Source organism: Chiloscyllium plagiosum, chromosome 37 (assembly GCF_004010195.1).
Source record: "Chiloscyllium plagiosum isolate BGI_BamShark_2017 chromosome 37, ASM401019v2, whole genome shotgun sequence".
NCBI classification, from domain to species: domain Eukaryota; kingdom Metazoa; phylum Chordata; class Chondrichthyes; order Orectolobiformes; family Hemiscylliidae; genus Chiloscyllium; species Chiloscyllium plagiosum.
Window position 1 is genome coordinate 32557073 of NC_057746.1, and position 23004 is coordinate 32580076.

The 23004-nt window shown below is 43.3% G+C and overlaps 1 protein-coding gene across 2 annotated transcripts in view; it reads left to right on the forward strand.

The window, feature by feature from the left end:
* The window catches only part of LOC122541478, a 136279-nt gene extending 115301 nt beyond the window's left edge, over nucleotides 1-20978 (forward strand). The window contains exons 5-6 of one of the 2 annotated variants that reach the window (XM_043678274.1): nucleotides 7716-7982; nucleotides 19686-20003. In XM_043678274.1, coding sequence (XP_043534209.1) covers nucleotides 7716-7982; nucleotides 19686-19801 — 383 coding nt within the window. In that variant the 3' untranslated portion in view covers nucleotides 19802-20003. Of the gene's footprint in view, nucleotides 1-7715; nucleotides 7983-19685 lie in introns of both variants that reach the window. The other variant, XM_043678275.1, reaches the window with a different exon arrangement.
* Nucleotides 20979-23004: the final 2026 nt, after the last annotated feature.

Genomic DNA, 23004 nt, shown 5'->3' on the forward strand with positions numbered 1-23004 from the left:
AGCTTTGGAGAGGTTGCAGAGAAGATTTACCAGGATGTTGCCTGGAATGGAGAGGAAGTCGTACGAGGATAGGTTGAGAGTTCTCGGCCTTTTCTCGTTGGAACGGCGAAGGATGAGGGGTGACTTGATAGAGGTTTATAAGATGATCACGGGAATAGATAGAGTAGACAATCAGACACTTTTTCCCCGGGTACAACAGAGTGTTACAAGGGGACATAAATTTAAGGTAAAGGGTGGAAGTATAGGGGAGATGTCAGGGGTGGGTTCTTTACCCAGAGAGTGGTGGGGGCATGGAATGCGCTGCCTGTGGGAGTGGTAGAGTCAGAATCTTTGGTGACCTTTAAGTGGCAATTGGATAGGTACATGGATGGGTGCTTAAGCTAGGACAAATGTTCGGCACAACATCGTGGGCCGAAGGGCCTGTTCTGTGCTGTATTGTTCTATGTTCTATGTTCTATGTTCGTCTATGTTCTATAAATGCCTTGCTGAAGTCCATGTACACCACATCCATTGCTCGACCTTCGACGACCTGTCTTGTCACTTCCTCAAAGAACTCAATAAGATTTGTGAGGCATGACCTGCCCCTCACAAAGACATGCTGACTGCCTTTAATCACTATGCTTTGCCAAATAGTCATAAACCCTATCCCTCAGAATTCTTTCCAAAATTTTGCTGACCAAAGAAGTAAGACTGACTGGTCTGTAATTGCCAGGGATTTCCCTATTACCCTTCTTGAAAAGAGGAACAACATTCGCCTCCTTCCAATCCTCCGGTACAACTCCCATGGGGAGTGAGGAGGCAAATATCCTCGCCAGCGGCTTAGCAACCTTCTTTTTCGCTTCCTGAACAGCCTAGGTTAAATCTGGTCTGGCCCCAGGGACTTATCAATCTTAATGTTTTCCAAAATTTCCAGCATATCAACTTCATCAATCTTGATCTGGTCAAGACTATCCCAGCTCCTCAAAGTTTTCATTCACAACAAGGTCCCTTTTACTTGTGAAAACTGAAGCAAAAAACTCATTTAGGGCTTTCCCTATCTGTTTAGACTCCACGCACAAGTTCCCTCCGCATTCCCTGATCGACCCTACCTTCTCCGTGATCATTCTCTTATCCCTCATGTATGAATAAAATGACTTTGGGTTCTCCCTAATCCTTCCTACCAAGCCTTTATCGTGCCCCCTCTCCTGGCTCTCCTCAGGTCCATTTCTGAGCTCCTTTCTAGCAAGCCTGTAATCCTCTAAAGCTGTGCTAGATCCTTGCTTCCTCCACCTTCTGTAAGCTGCTTTCTTCCTTTTCCCTCTTCTGTTCTCGTCATCCAAGGTTCCTTAATCTTACCCCTTCATACCTGTCTCAGAGGAACAAATTCGTGCTTCACTCATAACAACTACTCCTTAAATAGTCTCCACATGTCTGCTGTGCCCTTTCTGTGGAACAATTTCTTGCAGTCTGTACTTCCCAACTCCAGTCTGATAACGTCATAATTTTCTTTTCCCCTATTAAATATCTTCACTCGGTAACTGCTCCTTTCTCTCTCCAAGGCTATGGTAAATGTGAGGCAGTTGTGATCACTGTCACCAAGGTGTTCTCCCACTGCAAGATCTGACACCTGTCCTGGCTCATTGCCAAGCACCAAATCCAAAATGGCCTCTCTCCTCATCGGTCTGCCTACATACTGAGTAAGGAAACCCTTCTGAACACACCTGACAAAAACAGCTCTGTACACAGGGATAGAATTCTAACTGATGAGACGTTCTTCTCCTGGCTGCATAAACACCACCATTGGCAACCCATCATTGTCTCTCAATTCTAGTACAGAACATAGAACAATACAGCACAGAACAGGCCCTTCAGCCCTCAATGTTGCGCCGACCTGTTAACTAATCTAAGCCCATCCCTCTATACTATCCCATCATTATCCATGTGCTTATCCAAGGATTGTTTAAATCTCCCTAATGTGGCTGAGTTAACGACATTGGCAGGCAGGGCATTCCACGCCCTTATCACTCTCTGAGTAAAGAACCTGCCTCTGACATCTCTCTTAAATCTATCACCCCTCAATTTGTAGCTATGCCACCTCATACAAACAGATGTCATCATCCTAGCAAAAAGACTTTCACTATCTACCCTATCTTATCCCCTGATCATCTTGTGTGTCTCTATCAAATCCTCTCTTAGCCTCCTTTCCAATGAGAACAGACCCAAGTCTCTCAGCCTTTCCTCATAAGACCTTCCCTCCAGACCAGGCAACATCCTGGTAAATCTCCTCTGCACCTTTTCCAATACTTCCACATCCTTCCTGTAATGGGGCAACCAGAACTGTACACAATATTTTACAACTGCGGCCGCACTAGCATTTTGTACAGTTGCAGCTCAGGTTTCTTATCCTATATCCAGTATTGGATGAGCAGACATTTCCTTGAATTACATATTGGGAAGACTGAGGCCAAATTCTTCAGCCTCGTTATAAACTCTACATCCGCACCCCTCATTCTATTCCTCTCGCTGGCAAACATTACATCAATAATCTCAGCAACCATTTCTCAAAAGACTAAGATATCAGATGTCAGTCTTTCTCTACAGTGAATACCTGCTGCCAGAATGAGTTTTAACCACACATCCACACCCTCAATAAAACCCATCTACTACCACCTGACTAACATCAACTGACTGTCCTCCTGCCTCAGCTCATCTGCTGCTGAAACCCTCATCTGTGTTTTGTGAGCTCTATGTTTGGCTATTCCCATACACTCCTGACCAACTTCGCCAATTCACCGTCTGGAAATGAGGTTGTCTAAAACTCGGCTGCCCATGCCCCTGCAACCATCCAACATCGTTGGTTCCTTGATTTTTAAAATTCTTATTCTTGTTTTCAAATCCCTCTATGGCTTTGACCTTTCCTATCTCTGCAAGCTCCTTCATCCCTGCATCCCTCTGCAATGTTTTGAGAGTCCCTCATTTTTATCATTGCACCATTGGTGGCTGTGCCTTCAGCTGCTTGGGCCTTAAACTCTGAAATTCTCTCCCTACTCTTCTCCACCTCTCCCATACTTTCCTCTTTCAAGAAACACCTTATAACCTTCCACTTTGAACAAGCTTTGGCTCATCCATTCAAACGTCTCCTGATGTGGTCTTTTCTGATGTTGTGTTTTATGCCTCTGTGAAATGACTTGGAATATTTTATTATGTTAAAGATGTTAAATGCATACAAATTGTTGGCTGCATACAAATGAGTATTGGTTGGCTGTTCACCACAGAGAGCATCACTTCCCACCACAATCACATGATGGTCATTAATTGTAGCAATCCTGGGGGGTTTCCATTCTTTCATTGAGGAAATTTGGAGTTGTTCATGTCCCCTCTACAACTCCCTCTCGCCTCTCCTTCTCTCTCTTACCTTCTCCTGTCTTTCTCTCTTACCCCTTTCATTGTCCACTTACTATTTTCTTGTATCCTTCCAGACTTTCACTCTCATTTCTCCCTCTTTATTTTGCCTCTTCATCATATTTCCTTTTCCCTGTCTCCATTGCTACCTTTCCTCCCAACTTCCACCTTATTCTTCCATTCTCTCACTTCTCACTGAAGGAAATACTGTGTCAAAAGTCTTCACTCAGGGGTGAAGCGAGGTGTTGGTTGTGTTCCTTTTCTTTACATGGTCAACTTCAGCTTTTAAAATCGACTAAGAGAAAGTGAGGACTGCAGATGCTGGAGATCAGAGCTGAAAAATGTGTTGCTAGAAAAGCGCAGCAGGTGAGGCAGCATCAAAGGAGCAGGAGAATTAACATTTCGGGCATAAGCCCTTCTTCAGGAATAACTTCAGCTTTTCTCCACTTTACTGCTGCTCAGTTTGGGTGCTAGTACAGAGATTGGGCTGAGGCTATTCAGGTAAGGTAGCACCCGAGGAGCAGGAGGATCGACGTTTCAGGCATGAGCCCTTCATCAGGAATGAGGCTTGTGAGCCAAGGGGGTTGAAAGATAAATGGGAGGAGTGGTGAGGCTGGGGGAAAAGTAGCTGAAAGTGCAATAGGTAGATGAAGGTGGGGATCATGGCGATAGGTTGGAGAGGAGGGTGGAGCAGATAGATGGGAAGGTAGATGGACAGATAGGACAGGTAATGAGGGTCCTGCCAAGTTAGAATGTTGGATCTGGGATAAGGTGGAGGGAGGGGAAATGAGGAAACTGGTAAAATCCACATTAATCCTGTGTGGTTGGAGGGGCCCATGGTGGAGGATGAGGCGTTCTTCCTCCAGGCATTGGGTGGTTAGTGTTTAGCGCTGGAGGAGGCCCAGCATCTGCATGTCCTTGGCGGAGAGGGAGGGGGAGTTAAAGTGTTCACAGGGCATTGCGGTTGCTTCATGCGTGTGAGCTAGAGATGTTCTCTGAAGCGTTCTGCAAGTAGGCGTCCTGTCTCCCCACATGAGGAGACCACATCGGGAGCAATGGGTACAGTAAATGACGTGTAGAAGTGCAGGTAAATCTATGGTGGATGTGGAAGGCTCCTTTGGGGCCTTGGGGTGGAGGTGAGCAGGGACGTGTGGGCACAGGTTTTGCAATTCTTGCGGTGGCAGGGGAAGATGCCAGGATGGGATGGTGGGGGCAGTGGACTTGACAAGAGAGTCACAGAGGGAATGGTCTTTACAGAATGCAGATAGGAGTGGGGAGGGAAATATATCTCTGATTGTTAGGGTATGTTTGTAGGTGGCGGAAATGGCGGAGAATGTTATGATGCATCCAGAGGTTGATGGGATGGAAGGTGAGGACCAGGGGGGTTCTGTCCTTGTTGCAGTTGGAGAGGCGTGGTTCGAGGGCAGAGCTGTGAGAAGTGGATGAGATGTACTGGAGGGCATCATCAACCATGTGAGAGGGAAAATTTGTAGTCTTTGAAAAAGGAGGCCATCTGGTGTGTTCTTTGGTGGAACTGGTCCTCCTGGGAGCAGATGTGGTAGAGGGGGAGGAATTAGGAATAAGGGATAGCGTTTTTACAGGAGGTAAGGTGGAGGAGGTGTAATCCAGGAGAATATCTCCGGTACACATGCACGAAACAACCCCACTGCCCTGTGGCCGAACACTTTAACTCGCCCTCCCACTCTGCCAAGAACATGCAGGTGTTGGGCCACCTCCATCGCCAAACCCAAACCACCCGACACCTGGAAGAAGAATGCCTTATCTTCCACCTTGGGACCCTCCAACTACACAGGATTAATGTGGACTTCACCAGTTTCCTCATTTCCTCTCCCCCACCTTATCCCAGATCCATGATCCTCATGACCTGTCCTCCCTGTCCATCTTCCTTCCCACCTATCTGCTGCACCCTCCTCCCCGACCTATCACCATTACCCCACCTTCATCTACCTATCGAACTCTGAACTACCTTCCCCAGCCCCACCCTCTCCCATTATCTCTCAGCCCCTTGCCCACAAGCCTCATTCCTGATGAAGGGCTCATACCTGAAACGTCAGTTAGAGTCATAGAGTCATAGAGATTTAGAGCATGGAAACAGACCCTTTGGTCCAACCTGTCCATGCCGACCAGATATCCCAACTCAATCTAGTTCCAGCCCATATCCCTCCAAACCCTTCCTATTCATATACCCATCCAAATGCCTCTTAAATGTTGCAATTGTACCAGCCTCCACCACTTCCTCTGGCAGCTCATTCCATAGCCGTACCACCCTCTGTGTGAAAAGATTGCCCCTTAGGTCTCTTTTATATCTTTCCCTTCTCACCCTAAACCTATGCCCTCTAGTTCTGGACTCCCTGACCCCAGGGAAAAGACTTTGCCTATTTACCCTATCCATGCCCCTCAAAATTTTTTTAAACCTCTGTAAGGTCACCCTTAGCGTCTGACCCTCCAGGGAAAACAGCCCCAGCCTGTTCAGCCTCTCCCTATAGCTCAAATCCTCCAACCCTGGCAACATCCTTGTAAATCTTTTCTGAACCCTTTCAAGTTTCAAAACATCTTTCCGATAGGAAGGAGACCAGGATTGCATGCAATATTCCAACAGTGGCCTAACCCATGTGCTGTGCAGTCGCAACATGGCCTCCCAACTCTTGTACTCAATATTCTGACCAATAAAGGAAAGCATACCAAACGCCTTCTTCATTATCCTATCTACCTGCAACTCCACTTACAAGGAGCTATGAACCTGCACTCCAAGGTCTCTTTGTTCAGCAACACTCCTCAGGACCTTACCTTTAAGTGTATAAATCCTGCTAAGATTTGCTTTCCCAAAATGCAGCACCTCGCATTTATCTGAATTAAACTCCATCTGCCACTTCTCAGCCCATTGGCCCATCTGGTCAAGATCCTGTTGTAATCTGAGGTAACCCTCTTCGCTGTCCACTACACCTCCAATTTTGGTGTCATCTGCAAACTTACTAACTGTACCTCTTATGCTCGCATCCAAATCATTTATGTAAATGACAAAAAAGTAGATCCTTGTGTCACTCCACTGGTCACAAGCCTCCAGTCTGAAAAACAGCTCTCTGTCTTCTACTTTTGAGCCAGTTCTGTATCCAAATGGCTAGTTCTCCCTGTATTCCATGAGATCTAACCTTGCTTTTCAGTCTCCCACGGGAACCTTGTCAATCGCCTTACTGAAGTCCATATAGATCACATCTACCGCTCCTGCTCCTCGCATACTGCCTGATTTGCGGTGCTTTTCCAGCAGCGCACTCTTGACTCTAATCTCCAGCATGTGCAGTCCTTACTTTCTCCTGAGACTATTCAGTTGAAATTGATTTCTACAGGCCTTAATGGCCTTTTATTGAACCAAGATCAACTCCAGGACAGAGTGCGAGACCACATCTGATGCAAATACTCTCTCCTAAAGGCCAACTTTGAATTTGTTCTCTCTCATCCTGAACCAGAACAGTAACTCCCTTAGTGTAGGAATTGGATGCTACTCTATTACTGTGTCATTGATATTCAGAATTGAGAACCAGTTAGCTCTATTTTAAACCACTGGCTATTGAATCTTCCACATTTGCAGCTCCTGCTCATATTTCCTGAAGCACCTCCTGCCTTCTCCTCAAAACTATTTGATAGAACTCACAAAGCATAATAGACAACAGAAAGCTGAAATAAAAACCCAACATATTCACCACGTTGGTAGCATCTGTGCGGAGAGAAACACCATTCAGATCCATTACTTTTTCTGAGTCCTCTCTTGAATGTTTCCTTCCAGAATTACTGTTCACGTATGGAAGATGAATGTAACATTCTCAGCAATGTACACAATTTCAGCATGAATCACTCTTAGAGGTTCAAACCCAGGCTCCAAACAGCTCTCAGTCATTTCAGGGCACACACTATTCCTGACTGTGTCAATTGAGGCCGGTATACTGAATGGGGACTTGCACATATCCACATGGTTGGGTATGTATCTCACCAAAATCTTCATGCATCCAATATCCAGAGGTTAATTTCCAATTTGCAAACATTAGCTGAAGAAATTTCAAGGTTCCAATCTCAGCTCCATCAATGAACATTTGCCACATCCTTTATTGTGTCCATTTTCAAAGTGACCATTTGCAAGATTCCCAGGAGTAAGACTGCTGGTTTGTGTCCTGTGAGCAGATTTGGTTGGGGACATTCTTATTGCAATTGTGTCCATACACCACATTATTCTCCAGGATTTAACTTCTGACCCAGGCTGTGACTGTGGAAGGACCACGTACTCTTTCCTGAATATTAAATCCTGTTTCATCTTTTTCCAGATTCTAAACCAAATAAGCCTCAGATATCGAGCAATTCCAGCCTGGGAAACACTATTATTGCTTTGACCTGTTCAGTGCCAGTGAAAGTCCTGACTATCGAGTGGCTTGCATTTGGAAAAGCCATTCATGATGTGCGATACAGATTAGTCAATAATAACAGGACTTTGATCATTGACATGGCAGAAGAATCAGATTCCGGCACTTACACCTGTATTGTATACAGTGAACATGGCAAAACCAGCAGCTTTTACCAGCTGAGAATCGAGCGTGAGTGTGTCAAGTTTTCTCTTTAACGTGTAAGAGTGTAGATATCTTGTATTTTGCAGCGATTTTAAGTCTGTGTGATATGAGTAGCTTCTCCAAAGTAGTCTCAATTACAGCAATGTGTCCTACAGTGCTTTCAGGAAGCAACAAGCAGCTAGATAAAGGGAAACATGTAGATGTGATATATCTGGATTTCCATAAGGCATTTATTAACATAATACTTCAAAACTGACTGCTGAAACGACCTCAGGCATCCAGCAGAATCTACTGGAATAGATAGAGAATAACTTAAGTGCTAAGAAACTGATAATAAGGATCAATCAACAATTTTTCTGTTGTCAAACTGTCACAAGTGAATTGCTGCAGGGATCAGTGCTAGAGCCTTATCTATATACAATCTCAATCAATGCCATGGTGAAGGGATGGAAGTATGACTGCTAACATTTGTGCCTGACACCAAGTTAGGTAGCAGAGGAAATTGTGAGAAGGACATCAGCAGTTTGCAAAGGGCTTTGGGCATAATAAATCAAAGAAATGCAGATTCTGTTAGAAATCTGTGTTCTTCTCTTTATGCTGACGATAGGGGGAGAGTAATGGTGAAGGAATGAACCGAGCATACGGAGTTGGAACCAAGGGAGAGTCAAAAAGGATAGGCAAGCAAAGAGTTGCTGATAAATGAAGTGGGAGACAAATACTAGGAAGGCTGCTAATGAGAAGTGTAAATGGAACTGCTCCTTGGAGCATCTGGTCCCCGAATAGCTAACCCATTTTTATCTATGCACACTTCTCTCTCTTCTTTCCCCAGCTGCTGTCAGTTCTGATGAAGGGTCACTGGACTTAGTGTTGACTGTTTTTCCTCTTTGCATGTGCTGCCAGACCTGCTAAGGGGCATAGATATGTTAATTGAATGGACAAAAGTTTCACATATGGGATATAATATGGAAAAATGTGATCTTGTCCACTTTTTAAGGAAGAATAGAAATATAACAAAATTAATTGGGGGGGGAGAGAGTGTGTATAATTACAGAACTCTGTAATCATGAGCATTATGGGTGTTAGGAAGTAAGACTGTTCAGCCCATTGAGACCACTGAGCTATTCTAACAAATTATAATTTTGACACCTGCCTTATGCCATTTACACACGATCCACATGATGCCATTAGTGCCAGAAAACTATTGATTTCCACCTTGAATCTGATCTATGGCTGAGCTTCCACAATTCTCTGGGGTAGCGAATTCCAAGATGCACCACCCGCTGTGTGAAAAAAATCCTCCTCATTTCCCAGTTAAATTTCCTGCCCCTTATTATGTGACTTTGTCCTCTGGTTCTGGAGTCACCAGTCAGGAGACACCTCCTGTCCACATACACCCTGTCACACTCTAAGAATTATTTATGTTTTAGTGAAATTGCTGCTCATTGTTTGTGTTTTTGAGCCTTCTTCCACAGCCTTCTTCAGTGGAGCTGGGTTTATTAAATATTTTTAACACAGAAGTAGATAGACTTTTGATTTAATACATGTTATGATCACAGTTCATAATGTTACTGAGCAAGTCAGATCTCAGAGTAAAATCTGGCTTGATAGATTTGTTTAATTTTGCATTGTTTGTGCTTTTAATTAGGTGGTTTTTAATTGAAATGCAACTATGTGATGCTGCAGATTTGTTTTTAGCCATAAGGCAGAAGTTTATTACACAAAAGAAATGAAGATAATATAAAATATACCAGACCATATACACATATCAAAAATTTAAAGATTTCAAAATGCACAATGATATAATCATATTAATCCCAGCAATATTTGTTTACAGATCCCAAAACAAAATTTTTATTACTTAAACTGGACAGGATTTCCTTTCAATCACGTCTATATGCTTCATTTATCTTTGTTGTGAGTTAATTCTGAGTTTGATTCTGAGTCTAGATAAGCTGATAGCCACTTCCTGAAGCCATCATACAGTTGAGTTTAAACTTTCTCAGCTTCAAACAAGCCCTTCAGGGTTATACTCAAACATGGGCCACACTGGAATTACTATTACATTCCTTACTCAAAGTATTTTCTTCACAAATTAACCTTGTAGAGGTTTATAAAATCATGAGGTGCATGGATAGGGTGAATGGCCAAGGTCTTTTTCCTAGTGTAGGCGAGGCCAAAACAGGAGGGCGAGAGGGAAAAAAATTAAGAGGGACCTGAGGGGCAATCTTCATACGCAGAGAGTGGTGCATGTATGGAACAAGCTGCTAGAGGAATGGGTTGGGCAGGTACAATCACGACATTTAAAAGGATCTGGATGGATACAGAAATAGAAAGAGTTTAGATGTGGCCAAATGCTGACAAATGGGATTAGATCAGTTTAGGATATCTGGTTGGCATGGACTGAGTGTCTGTTTTTATGCTGTCTGACTCTGTGATTTTAAATTGTAACTATCTTCTCCTTTTCATTGGAGCAGCTTCAGCTTCAGCTAAGAACCCAACAGACTTTCCCCAAACTGAAGCAGTTGTACCACAATGTGCACTTGGTTCATTTGTAAACTTTGTCAATTTAAACAAAAGAGGCTATATCTTTCAAACGGAATGCAAAGAAATGCACCATGATTACAGAAACAATCACTGTTAATCCGTAAACCCTTTCAGATACTTTTAAAACTCCATATGCCATTAGTTCAAAATTTAAAACGCCAAGCTTAAAAATAAATGATGTTAAAGCATATATACCTCAAACATCCAATGTCATACCTCCTCACAAAGCATGAAAATATATCTTTCGGAGGCATTTTCATTACTCATCAAAATTATCTTAAGATTACCTCTATGTCATAGTAACAGTAATAGCATGTTGACATTAAATATGCAATGATTTATTTAGTAACGTCATTAAACTAGAGTCCATCAGTACCATATCACCCAATGTTCTGCATAAGTACTAGCGATAAAGTGTATACAGTAAGATTTTTTTTCCAACTTACACTCTTGGAAAACTCAGTTCAATAGATATCCCAAAATTTTCCTCAAAATTAAAGGGTCTTGGTATGTGTAAATTTCTTCCATATTTTTGCTGATGTATATTTCAGAATCAAGTCACGCTGGTACAAGACTCAATATCTCTTTTCTCAATAGTGTGGAGGTGCCAGTATTGGATTGGAATGGACAATGTTTTAAAAAAAACACAGACACCAGGATATAGTCCAACAGGTTTATTTGAAAGTATAAGCTTTTGAAGAGCTGCTCCTTCATCAGGTAGCTAATGGGACAGGATACATAGTTCGCTGAATTTATAAGTAAAAAAAAGTATCATACAAATGGCTTGATGTATTAGACCAAGCTAGATTGCTGTTAAGTCTTTAAGCACTTAGAATGAGGATGCAAGTTTTAATTGATTAATATGTAAATCCCAGAATTTCTTCCAAGTCACTGCCTTGAGATAATTTAAGATTTTATCAGTGTATTAAAAAAAGTGACATCTCAACTCAGACAATGTATTAAAGGTGTGAGGTTACAGTCTGTCTGTATCTCAACCTAGAGTCAGACTGGTTTTATTTCCAAAGTAGGAAATTATAAATTGTTACATTGACTGACTGACTGCCTGTAGATTGCATGCTCTTTGAATAAAATAGAATGAACCTGCAAATGCAAATTCATCCCCTAGACTTACATATGTGTGAGAGGGAGGGGGAAAGTTATTTTTGTGTGTGTGTGTCTCCCCCTCTCCCACACATACTTTCCCTCTTCCCCTCACACACACATACATGTACACATTCTAATATATGTCTACGGGGTGAATTTGCATTTTCAGATTCATTCTATTTTATTCAAAAAGCACACTGTCTATAGGCAGTCAGTCAGTGACATTTTTTAAATTCCTACTTTGAAATAAAACCAGTCTGACTCCAGGTTGGGATACAGACAGACTCTGACCTCACATTTTTAATGCATTGTCTAAGCTGAGGTGTCACCTTTTTTTATAAACAGATAGTTTAAGGTTTTATCTCAGGGCAGTGACTCAAAAGAAGTTGTGGGATTTACATATTAACCTATCAAAACTTGCATCCCCGTTCTGAGTGATTAAAGACTTAACAGTCATCTACATTTGTTTAAGACTTGCTTCATTGTATGACACTCTGATCTTTTACTTATAAATTGTGTCCTATGTATCCTGCCTCATTCGCTACCTGATGAAGGTGCAGCACTGTGAAAGCTTGTACTTTCAAATAAACCTGTTGAACTATAACCTGGTATTATGTGATTTTTAACTCTTTTCTCAATGGTTGATTTTTTTTATTACAATGTGCTCAATCTCTTTAAGATATGACTGACATGCCTTCTATTTCCATATTGTCATCTTGCAGTAAAATAGCTCCCACATTATCATTGACAGCCACTTTGGCTTCATGAAAACATTTTTAGCACAGCTTTCAAGTTTTCATATTCTTATGTCCGTTCAAATTTCCAGCATGTTTGGTAAATGTGCAACAACAGGTCCAAAGTTTGGATCAAACTTGTGATAAAATTCCCTCTTGTCAATATAGTGCAAAATTTCATATTTTGTCTAAGGCATAGGAAAACGCAAAATAGCTCATAGTTTCATTATTTATGTACTACTTGGCCTTGTCCCGCAGTGTGACTAAAGTAAATCACTTTTTTGCTTTCACAAATTCACTCTTGATAAAATTTAAAACTAAGTTGGTTTTTACAGTTGACTAAACTGTTCAGTTAAATGGTATAAATGTTCTCAACAAGTTTAACTAAACACAAACTGTCAGTGTAAACATCACAATTACAAAGGCCTTCATTGACACTTTTGGTTAATGGTTGAAACATTTCTAGGGCATCTTTCATTCCAAATGGGTTGAATTTGCATTGATAAAGTTCACGCAGTATTACAAAAGCTAATAATTGTGTAGATCTCTCAATCAAAGAACATAGAACAGTACAGCCCTTTGGCCCATGATATTGTGCTGAACATGATGCCAAATGAAACTAATCCCTTCTGCCTGCCCTCGGTCCATATTCCTCCATTCCTTGCATATTAATTTGCTTATCTAAAAGCCCCTTAAGTGTCCCTATCGTATCTGCCTCAACCACTACCCCTGGCAGTGCTTTCCAGACTCCTACTATGCTGTGTAAGAAAACTTGCCCCTCACATCTCCTTTGAAATTTCCCGCTCTTGCCTGAAATGCATGACCCGCACTATTAGACATTTCAATAGCTGGGGCCTTACCAGATATTTTGCAGCATCCTAGAACACGGCTGAGGTCTAGGAGGACTGGAGAATTGCCAATATTGTCCCCTTGTTTAAGAAGTGTAGCAGGGATAATCCTGATAACTGTAGATTGATGAGCCTGATTATTAGTGGTAGGGATGGAAATGTGTTGCTGGAGAAGCGCAGCAGGTCAGGCAGCATCTAGGGAACAGGAGAATCGACGTTTCGGGCATTAGCCCTTCTTCAGGAATTACTGGAGAAGATACTGAGGGATAGGATCTATTTACATTTGGAAGAAAATGGGCTTATCAGTGATAGGCAACATTGCTTTGTACAGGGAAGGTCATGTCTTACCAACTTAATAGAATTCTTTGAGGAAGTAGCAAAGTTGATTGAGGGAAGGGCAAAAGAACTCATATACATGTACTTCAGTAAGGTGTTTGATAAGGTTCCCCATGGTAGACAGATGGAGAAATGAGGTTGCATGGAATACAGGGTGTGCTAGCTAGATGGATAGAGAACTGGCTGGGCAACAGATAGTAGTAGTAGAGTTTCTCAAAATGAAGAACTGTAATCACTGGTGTTTCACAGGGATCCGTATTGGGACCACTGTTGTTTGTGATTATACAAAAATGATCTGGAGAAAGGTATAAGTGGTCTGTTTAGCAAGTTTGCAGATGACAGTAAGATTGGTGGAGTATCAGACAGTGAAGGGGACTGTCAGAGAATGTGGCAGAACATAGATAGATTGGAGAGTTGGGCAGAGAAATGGTAGATGGAGTTCAATCTGGCCAAATGCGAGGTGATGTATTTTGCAAACTATACCATAAATGGAAAAGCCCTGGGGAAAATTGATGTACAGAGAGATCTGGGTGTTCAAGTCCATTGTACACTGTCGATAGTGGTCAAGAAGGCATACGGCATGCTTTCATTCATCAGACAGGGTATTGAGTACAAGAGTTGGCAAGTCATGTTACATTTGCACAGGGCTTGATTCATCAGCATTTGGAATACTGCATACAGTTCTGGTCGCCTCACATTAGCAAAAAGACGTGAATGTTTTGGAGAGGGTGCAGAGGAGGTTCACCAGGATGTTGCCTGGTATGGAGGGTGCTCACTATGAAGAGAGGTTGAGTAGATTAGGATTATTTTCATTAGAAAGATGGAGATTGAAGGGGACCCAAATCATGAGAGGTATCGACAGGGTGGATAGCAAGAAGCTTTCTCCCCATAGTGGGGGACTCAATTACTAGGGGTCACGAGTTCAAGGTGAGAGGGGAAAAGTTCAAGAGAAATATGTGTGGAATGTTCTTTATGCAGAGGGTGGTGGGTACCTGGAACGCACTGCCAGCGGAGGTGGTAGAGGCGGGAATGACAGCTTCATTTAAGACTTATCTAGACCGATGCCTGAATGGGCAGGGAGCAGAGGGATACCAATCCTAGGAAAATAGGTGACCTATTTCATACAGAGGATCTGGATTAATGCAGGCTTGGAGGGCCAAAGGGCTTGTTCCTGTATTGTAATTTTCTTTGTTTGTTTGTTCTTTGTTCAACTCTCAGAAAAAGATTCTGACCGTCAATCTTATGTTTGCATTTCACAATTTTATAGACTTCTATCAAGTCTCCCCTCAGCCTCCGCTGCTGAGGAGAAAACAACCCAAGTCTCCTTAGAGCTCATGCCCTCTAATTCCGACAGCATTCTGATAAACCTCTTCTGCATCCTGTCCAAAACCTCCACACCCTTCCTGTAATGTGGCAACCAGAATTAAATGCAATACTGTAAGTGTAGCCTAACCAAGGTCTTATAAAGCTGCAACATCCTGACTCTTGTACTCAATTCCCCAACCAGTAAATCAAGCACACCATACACCTTCTTTGTCACCCTATCTTCTTGCGTGGCAAATTTCAGGGAGCTATGGACTTGAACCCCAAGATCCCTCTGTACATTAATCTGTTTAGAGTCCTGCCATTAATTATATACTTTTCCGTTAAATTTGATCTCCCAACATGCAGCACTTCACACTTACCTGGATTAAACTCCATCTGCCATCTTTCATTGGATCTATTTCCCACTGTATCCTTTGGCAACCTTCTACATTATTTACAACTTCACCGATCTTTGTATTGTCTGCAAACTTACCAACTCACCAATCTATGTTCTCGTCCAAGTCATTTATATATATCACATGCAGCAAATGTCCCAGCATGGATCCATGCAGAACACAACTTGTCACGGACCTCAGCCTGAAAAACACCCACCACTACCCCCTATTTGCTATGGACAAGCCAATTCTGAATCCACGATGCAAAGTCACATTGGATCAATGTATCTAAATCTTCTGAATGAGCACAGCCTCAGGGATCTTGTCTGAAACCTTACCAAACGTCATGTAAATAAAATCCACTGCACTACTCTCATCGATCACATTTATCACCTACTCAAAACATTAGTAAGACATGACCTGCACAAAGCCGTGCAGACTGTCCCTAATTAGGTCGTGCTTTTCCAAATGTGTGTAAATCATGTCCCTAAGAATTCTCTCCAATAGCTTCCCAACCACTGATGTGAGACTCACTGATCTATACTTTCCTGGATTATCCCTATTTCCCTTCTTGAACAAGGAACATTAGCTACTCGCCAGTCTTCTGGGACCTCTCCAATGACTAGTGGAGGTACAAAAATCTTGGTCAAAGCCCCAGCAATCTCCTCTCTTGCCTCACTCAGTAACCTAATAGAGTTACTAATATCATTTCAGCAGGTTGATTTTTGTGACAAATCATGTGTATCCAATTTACTCAATGCAGACTTCTAGGAATAGGATATAAGTCAGCTTTCACTACCATGATGACTTCGTGATAAAAAAAATACAAAATCTTTGTGACTGAACCAGTTTTGGGACTATTATGATAGATGACTCAAAGTTTGTGAGAAGATTTGTAGCTCGGGTGCTCGTCGTTGTGGTTCTGTTCGCCGAGCTGGGAATTTGTGTTGCAGACGTTTCGTCCCCTGTCTAGGTGACATCCTCAGTGCTTGGGAGCCTCCTGTGAAGCACTTCTGTGATCTTTCCTCCGGCATTTATTTGATTGAATCTGTGGATGAGTGCCATGCCTCTAGGAACTCCCTGGCTGTTCTCTGTTTGGCTTGTCCTATAATAGTAGTTTGAAGTTTGAAGTCATCTCGATAGCATCATGTTTTAGCCTCCAGCAAGCTATCTAAAACTTTCAGGATTCTAAGTTTGATTGTAGGATAGTCAACTTTTGAATTTTCCACTTCATAGAAATGGAAACATAAAAAATGGAAAATCCCCAGGAGCAAGATTAGACTGGCCCTTTGAATCTGTACCGCCGTTCAATATGATCATGGCTGATCATCCAACTCTATTGCCCTATACCTTTTGATCCATTGATCCCTAAAAAAATTTGCATTAGTGGGATATGGGGATTGCTGTCTAGGTCAGCATTTATTATCCATCAGGCAGTTGAAAATCAGCTGCATTGCTCTGTATCTAGGATCACATGTAGGCCGATAAGCCTAACTGTCTTTTTCCCTAAAGGACATTAATGAACCAGATGGATTTATCCCAACAATCAACAACACTTTCACGGTCACCATCAAATTCTTAGTTGCAGACTTTTTTCCAATTCCACCATCTGCCAAAGCAGGATTCAAAGTAGGATCCCCACAACATTCCCTGGGTCTCTGGATTAATGAAATAGTGATAATACCACTCAGCCATTGAACATAGAACATAGAACAATACAGCACAGAACAGGCCCTTCGGCCCACGATGTTGTGCCGAACATTTGTCCTAGCTTAAGCACCCATCCATGTACCTATCCAATTGCCGCTTAAAGGTCACCAAAGATTCTAACTCTACCACTCCCACAGGCAGCGCATTCCATGTCCCCACCACTCTCTGGGTAAAGAACCTACCCCTAACATCTGTCCTATACCTACACAACCTTAATTTAAAGCTATTATCCTCTGTGAGAAGAAATGCACCGTCACCTATTGATATGAACAAGAGTTGAACATAGGGGCTCAGGGAAGAGTGAATGGCCACGATATAAAGGCAATATTTGACTGAGGGTGTCATCGGGACAACCTATATATTTGAGCTGAATGGGAATTAGGTGTAACCTCCCGACTCGTTGGGGTCTTTCAGAGTACAAAGAAAGATGCTTGAGATCAATGGTCGACAGTCTTCTCAGTCCCCGGACATTTCTTCAGGAGATCCTTAGGTTAGTTCCTTAGCACAAACACCTTCAGCTGTTTCATCAATGTCTTTCGCCATCACAAGATCAGAAGTTGGGAGGGTTACTGAAGATCACACAATGTTCAGAACAATGTGCCCCTCACCCCCTCAGCTCCTGAACCAATCTGTGTCCATGTGCAGCAAAACCTGGACAAAATTCAGTCATGTGCTGTTAAAGTGCCTGTGACATTCATACAACAGCACGGACACTGGTCCCTGCGGAACTCCACTTGTAACTGGGCTCCAGGCTGAATATTTACCATCTACCACCACTCTCTGCCTTCGACCGGTTAGCCAGTTTTCTATCTAATTGGCCAAATTTCCCTCTATCCCATGCCTCCTGACTTTCCGCATAAGCCTACCATGGGGAACCTTATCAAATGCCTTACTAAAATCCATGTACACTACATCCACTGCTCTTCCCTCATCCACATGCTTGGTCACCTCCTCGAAGAATTCAATAAGACTTGTAAGGCAAGACCTACCCTTCACAAATCCGTGCTGGCATTCCCTAATCAAGCAGTGTCTTTCCAGATACTCATAAATCCTATCCCTCAGTACCCTTTCCATTACTTAGCCTACCACCGAAGTAAGACTAACAGGCCTGTAATTCCCGGGGTTATCCCTATTCCCTTTTTTGAACAGGGGCACAACATTCGCCACTCTCTAGTCCCCTGGTACCACCCCCGTTGCCAGTGAAGTCGAGAAGATCATTGCCAACGGTACTGCACTTTCCTCTCTTGCTTCCCACATAATCCTAGGATATATCCCGTCAGGCCCGGGGGACTTGTCTATCCTCAAGTTGTTCAAAATGTCCAACACATTTTCCTTCCTAACAAGTATCTCCTCTAGCTTACCAGTCCGTTTCACACTCTCCTCTTCAACAATACGGTCCCTCTCGTTCGTAAATACTGAAGAAAAGTACTCATTCAAGACCTCTCCTATCTCTTCCGACTCAATATACAGTCTCCCATTACTGTCCTTGATCAGACCTACCTGACAGAGTGCTTTCCCTATATCTTTTTCCTTCGTGAAAACATGCAATGTTTGCACTTCAGACAGTTCCTGTGGCAGAGAATTCAATAAGCCCACCACTCTCTGAATGAAGAAACTTCATTCTCAGTCCAAAATGTTCTACCCATATCCTTAAAGTGGGACTCCTGGTTCTGGACACCCCATCTCTGGGATTTGTTTAAGATTCATTTTCCAGGACAACCTGGGGTTGATGTCTAAAAGGCAAGACAAAACTGCTGTGAGTGACTAAGTAGTCACAAAATTGATAGAGTTGTTAAGAATGCGTATGGTATTTTGACTTTCATTAACAGGAGGATTGAATTTAAGAGCCGCAGGGTTTTGCGGCAGCTCTATAAAACCCTGGTTAGATCACACTTGGAATATTGTGTTCAGTTCTGGTCACCTCATTCTTGGAAAGATGTAGATGCTTTCGAGAGGGTGCAGAGGAGATTTACCAGGATGCTGCCTGGATTGGAGGGCTTGTCTAATGAAGAGAGGTTGAGTGAGCTAGGGCTTTTCACACTGGAGAGAAGAAGGAAGAGAAATGACTTGCTGGAGGTGTACAAGGTAATAAGAGGCATAGATAGAACAGATAGCCAGAGACTTTTCCCCAGGGCAGAAATGGCTGGTTAACGTAATTGGTGGAAGGTTTAGGGGAGATGTCAAAGGTAGGTACTTTACGCAGAGAGTGGTGTGTGCGTGGAATGCACTGCCAACCATGATAGTAGAGTCTGAGACATTAGGGACATTTGAATTACTGCTGGACAAGCACATGGATGGCAGTAAATTGAGGTGTACGTAGGTTAGGTTTGATCTTAGATTAAGATAAATTCTCGGCACAACATCGTGGGCTGAAGGCCCTGTACTGTGCTGTACTGTTCTATGTTCTATGTTCCAAAGTGAGTGAGCACTGGGAAAACAAGTTAGGACCCTTGAGATGTCCCCTCTTCCACTGGATGAGCTGGAAGCCTGTCCTTGCATGCAAAGCAGTCTGGCAACAGCATTGCAATGTAAGATGTCAGTGAGCTCTAAAGTGCAACAGTGAAGTGCTGACTGTATTAAAATTGAGTTCTGAATGTACTCTGTTGGTAAAGTGAGAGTGATGCGTTTACCAATTCTAACCTCAGTAGAGAGAGGTTGCAGGCAACCACTACACATGACGTATGCCCTGAGCTATTGAGGAATGCTGGATATTTAATTGCAACCAGTAGTTAACTGCTCAGACTTCCATATCAGGAATTGTTGCTGCTTACTTTCTCTCCACTGCCTTGGAAAATCACAAGCTGTACATAGGCGAGGTCAGATTAGATGAGATGTCAATGCGTGCAAATATGACTCTTGCTGCTCACTAACAACATTTGTGTCTCTCTGTAAAAGACCTTGAGTGAAAAATCAAACTTTGTTTCCTTGACATCCAGAAGCTAATTTTTCCTTTCTTACCAACTCAATTCACCGCTGTCCTTATAGTTGGGGTGTATATTCCTTCCAGTGATAATCCTAAAGAGGCACTTTGTGAACTGTATGGTGCGACTAGTGGCCTGTAGAATGCACACCCTGATGGACTGTTTATTGTTGCTTGAGATTTCAACCATGCGACTCTCAAGACTGCTCCCTAAATTCCATCAGCATGTGGAGTTTGCGACGAAAGGGGAGAACATACTGGATCTGGTTGACACAAACATCCCCAATACATACAGGGCAGAGCCCAACCCCACCTCGGCTTCTAATCTCAGCATACAGACCGCTCATCAGCCATGTCAAACCGGTTCTGAAGCAGGTGAAAACCTGGCCAGAAGGAGCCACTTCTGCTCTCCAAGACTGTTTTGAGTGCGCTGACTGGCACGTGTTCAGGGAGGCAGCAACCGATGGTGATACAATCAACTTAGAGGAGTAAACGGTGTCAGTGATTTGCTACATTAGCAACTGTTGACGATGTCACTGTGTCCAAGACCATCACTTCTCACCCCAACCAGAAGCTGTGGATGACCATAAAGGCGTGTGTGCTGCTGAGGACCCGTGATTCAGCCTTCAGTGCAGATGACAAGGCGGCCCTAACAACAGCGAGGACAAACCTGATCGGGTCCATCAAAGAGGCAAAGCCTGCATACGCACAGAAAATACACAGCCACTTTCAGGACAGCAGTGATATGCGGAGCATGTGGAAGAGACCCAAGCCATCACCAATCACAGAACTGCATCGCCTGCTTATACTGGTGATGCCTCTCTCCCAGATGAGTTGAACAACTTCTAAGCACGGTTTGAGTAACAAAAGGCAGCAAGGAAGTCCAGCTCCCCCCCACAATGACCAGGTGCTGTCTTACCACGGCTGATGTGAGGAAAACCTAACGCAGAGTCAACCCATGTAAGGATGCTGGACCAGATAATATCCCTGGTAGAGTGCTCACGGACATCTTCAACATTTCCCTGAGCTATACCATAGTTCCAACATGTTTCAAGGCTGCTACCATCATCTAGGAGAAAGTGAGGACTGCAGATGCTAGAGATCAGAGCTGAAAATGTGTTGCTGGAGAAGCGCAGCAGGTCAGGCAGCATCCAAGGAGCAGGAGAATCGACGTTTTGGGCATGAGCCCTTCTTCAGGAATCATTCCTGAAGAAGGGCTCATGCCCGAACCGTTGATCCTCTTGCTCCTTGGATGCTGCCTGACCTGCTGCGCTTTTCCAGCAACACATTTTCAGCTGCTACCATCATCCCCATGCTGAAGAAGTCTTCAGCGTTCTGTCTCAATGACTACCACCCCATTGCACTTATACCCATCATGATGAAGTGTTCCAAGAGGCTCGTGATGAGGCATATTAAGACTCTGTTGTTTCCCCCCCCGTCTTTATTGGACACCGTGCAGTTCACATGGCGTCCCAACCGCTCGACAGGTGATGCAATTTCCATCATCCTCTATCTGGCCCTCACCCACCTGGAGAAGAAGGACATCTATGTCAGATTACTGTTCATTGACTTAAGTTCTGTGTTTAACGCCATCATTCCTCAGCACCTGATTGGAAAGCGGAGTCTCATGGGCCCAACTACCTCCCTTCATAACTGGATCTTGGACTTTCTGACTGGGAGACCTCAGTCAGTCCAGATTGGGTACAGAATCTCCAACACCAACACACTGAGCACAGGGGTCCCCCAGGACTGTGTGATCAGTCCACTGCTGTTCACCTTACTGACATACAACTGTGAAGTGATGCACAGGTTGAATCACATCACCAAGTTCACTGATGACATGTCTGTAGTGGGTCTTATCAGCAGGAACAACAAGTCGGCATAGACGGAGAAGGTACAGCAGCTAAGAAACTGGTGCAGAGCCAACGACCTGTCTCTCAACATGGATAAAATGAAAGAGATGGTTGTAGACTGCAGGAGGGCACAGAGCGACCATGCTCTGCTGACATTAACAGCTCCCCCGTGGAGATCGCGAAAAGCACCAAATTTCACGGTATCCACCTGGCAGAGAATCTCACCTGGTTCCTCAACATTAGCTCCATAGCCAAGAAAGCCCAGCAGCATCTCTACTTTCTGCATAGACTGAGGAAATCCCACCTCCCACACCCCATCCTCACCACATTCTACAGAGGGTTCATTGAGAGTACACTGAGTTGCTGTATCACTGTTTGGTTCGGGAATTGCACCATCTTGGATCGTAAGACCCTACAGCAGATAAGGAGGACGGCTGAGAAGATCATTGGGGTCTCTCTTCCCTCCATTACAGACATTTACACATCACGCTGCATCTGAAAGGCGAAGGGCATTGTGGAAGACCCCATACACCCCTCACTCAAACTCTTCTCCCTCTTGCCATTTGACAGAAGATACCAGAGTATTTGGTCTCTCATGACCAGACTGTGCAACAGTTTCTCCCCCCAAGCCAAGAGGCTCCTTAACACTGTATAATCAGACTCTTTTCCATCTTAAATTCTTGCACGACTTTGAATTGCTGCTAGACTAATAGACTAATTGTCTATTAATTATTCTTCTTTTATTACACAGTAATTAGTATGTTTTACATTTGTTATGCACTTTGTACGATTATGTAGCTTGTGCTGTCCGTGTAGCACTACCTTGTTTTTTACTGTATCAGTTGCATATGGTGGAAACAACAAATAAAGGTTTCTTTTTTTTATTTCAAAAATATGCTTTATTCATAAAATATTTTGATGATCTGTACAATTGGTCATGTCATACATATGTAAACATTCCATTTCTTGGCATACAGAGACAGAGTAATCATTCATATATACAGGTCTGTACGATTACTGTCCACATATTTAGCAGGAGGGTCTGCGGAGCCCCCTTACTGCGTCGGACCACTGTTACACAGTGGTCATTCCCCACCGCGCCTTGGCAGCAGCTGCCCCAAGCTTCAGCACATCCCTCAACACATAGTCCTGGACCTTGGAATGTGCCAGTCTGCAACACTCAGTCTCGGTCAACTCCTTCAGCTGGAAGATCAACAGGTTTCGGACCGCCCAGAAAGCATCCTTCATCGAGTTGATGATCCTCCAGGCACAGTTGATGTTCGTCTCGGTGTGCATCCAG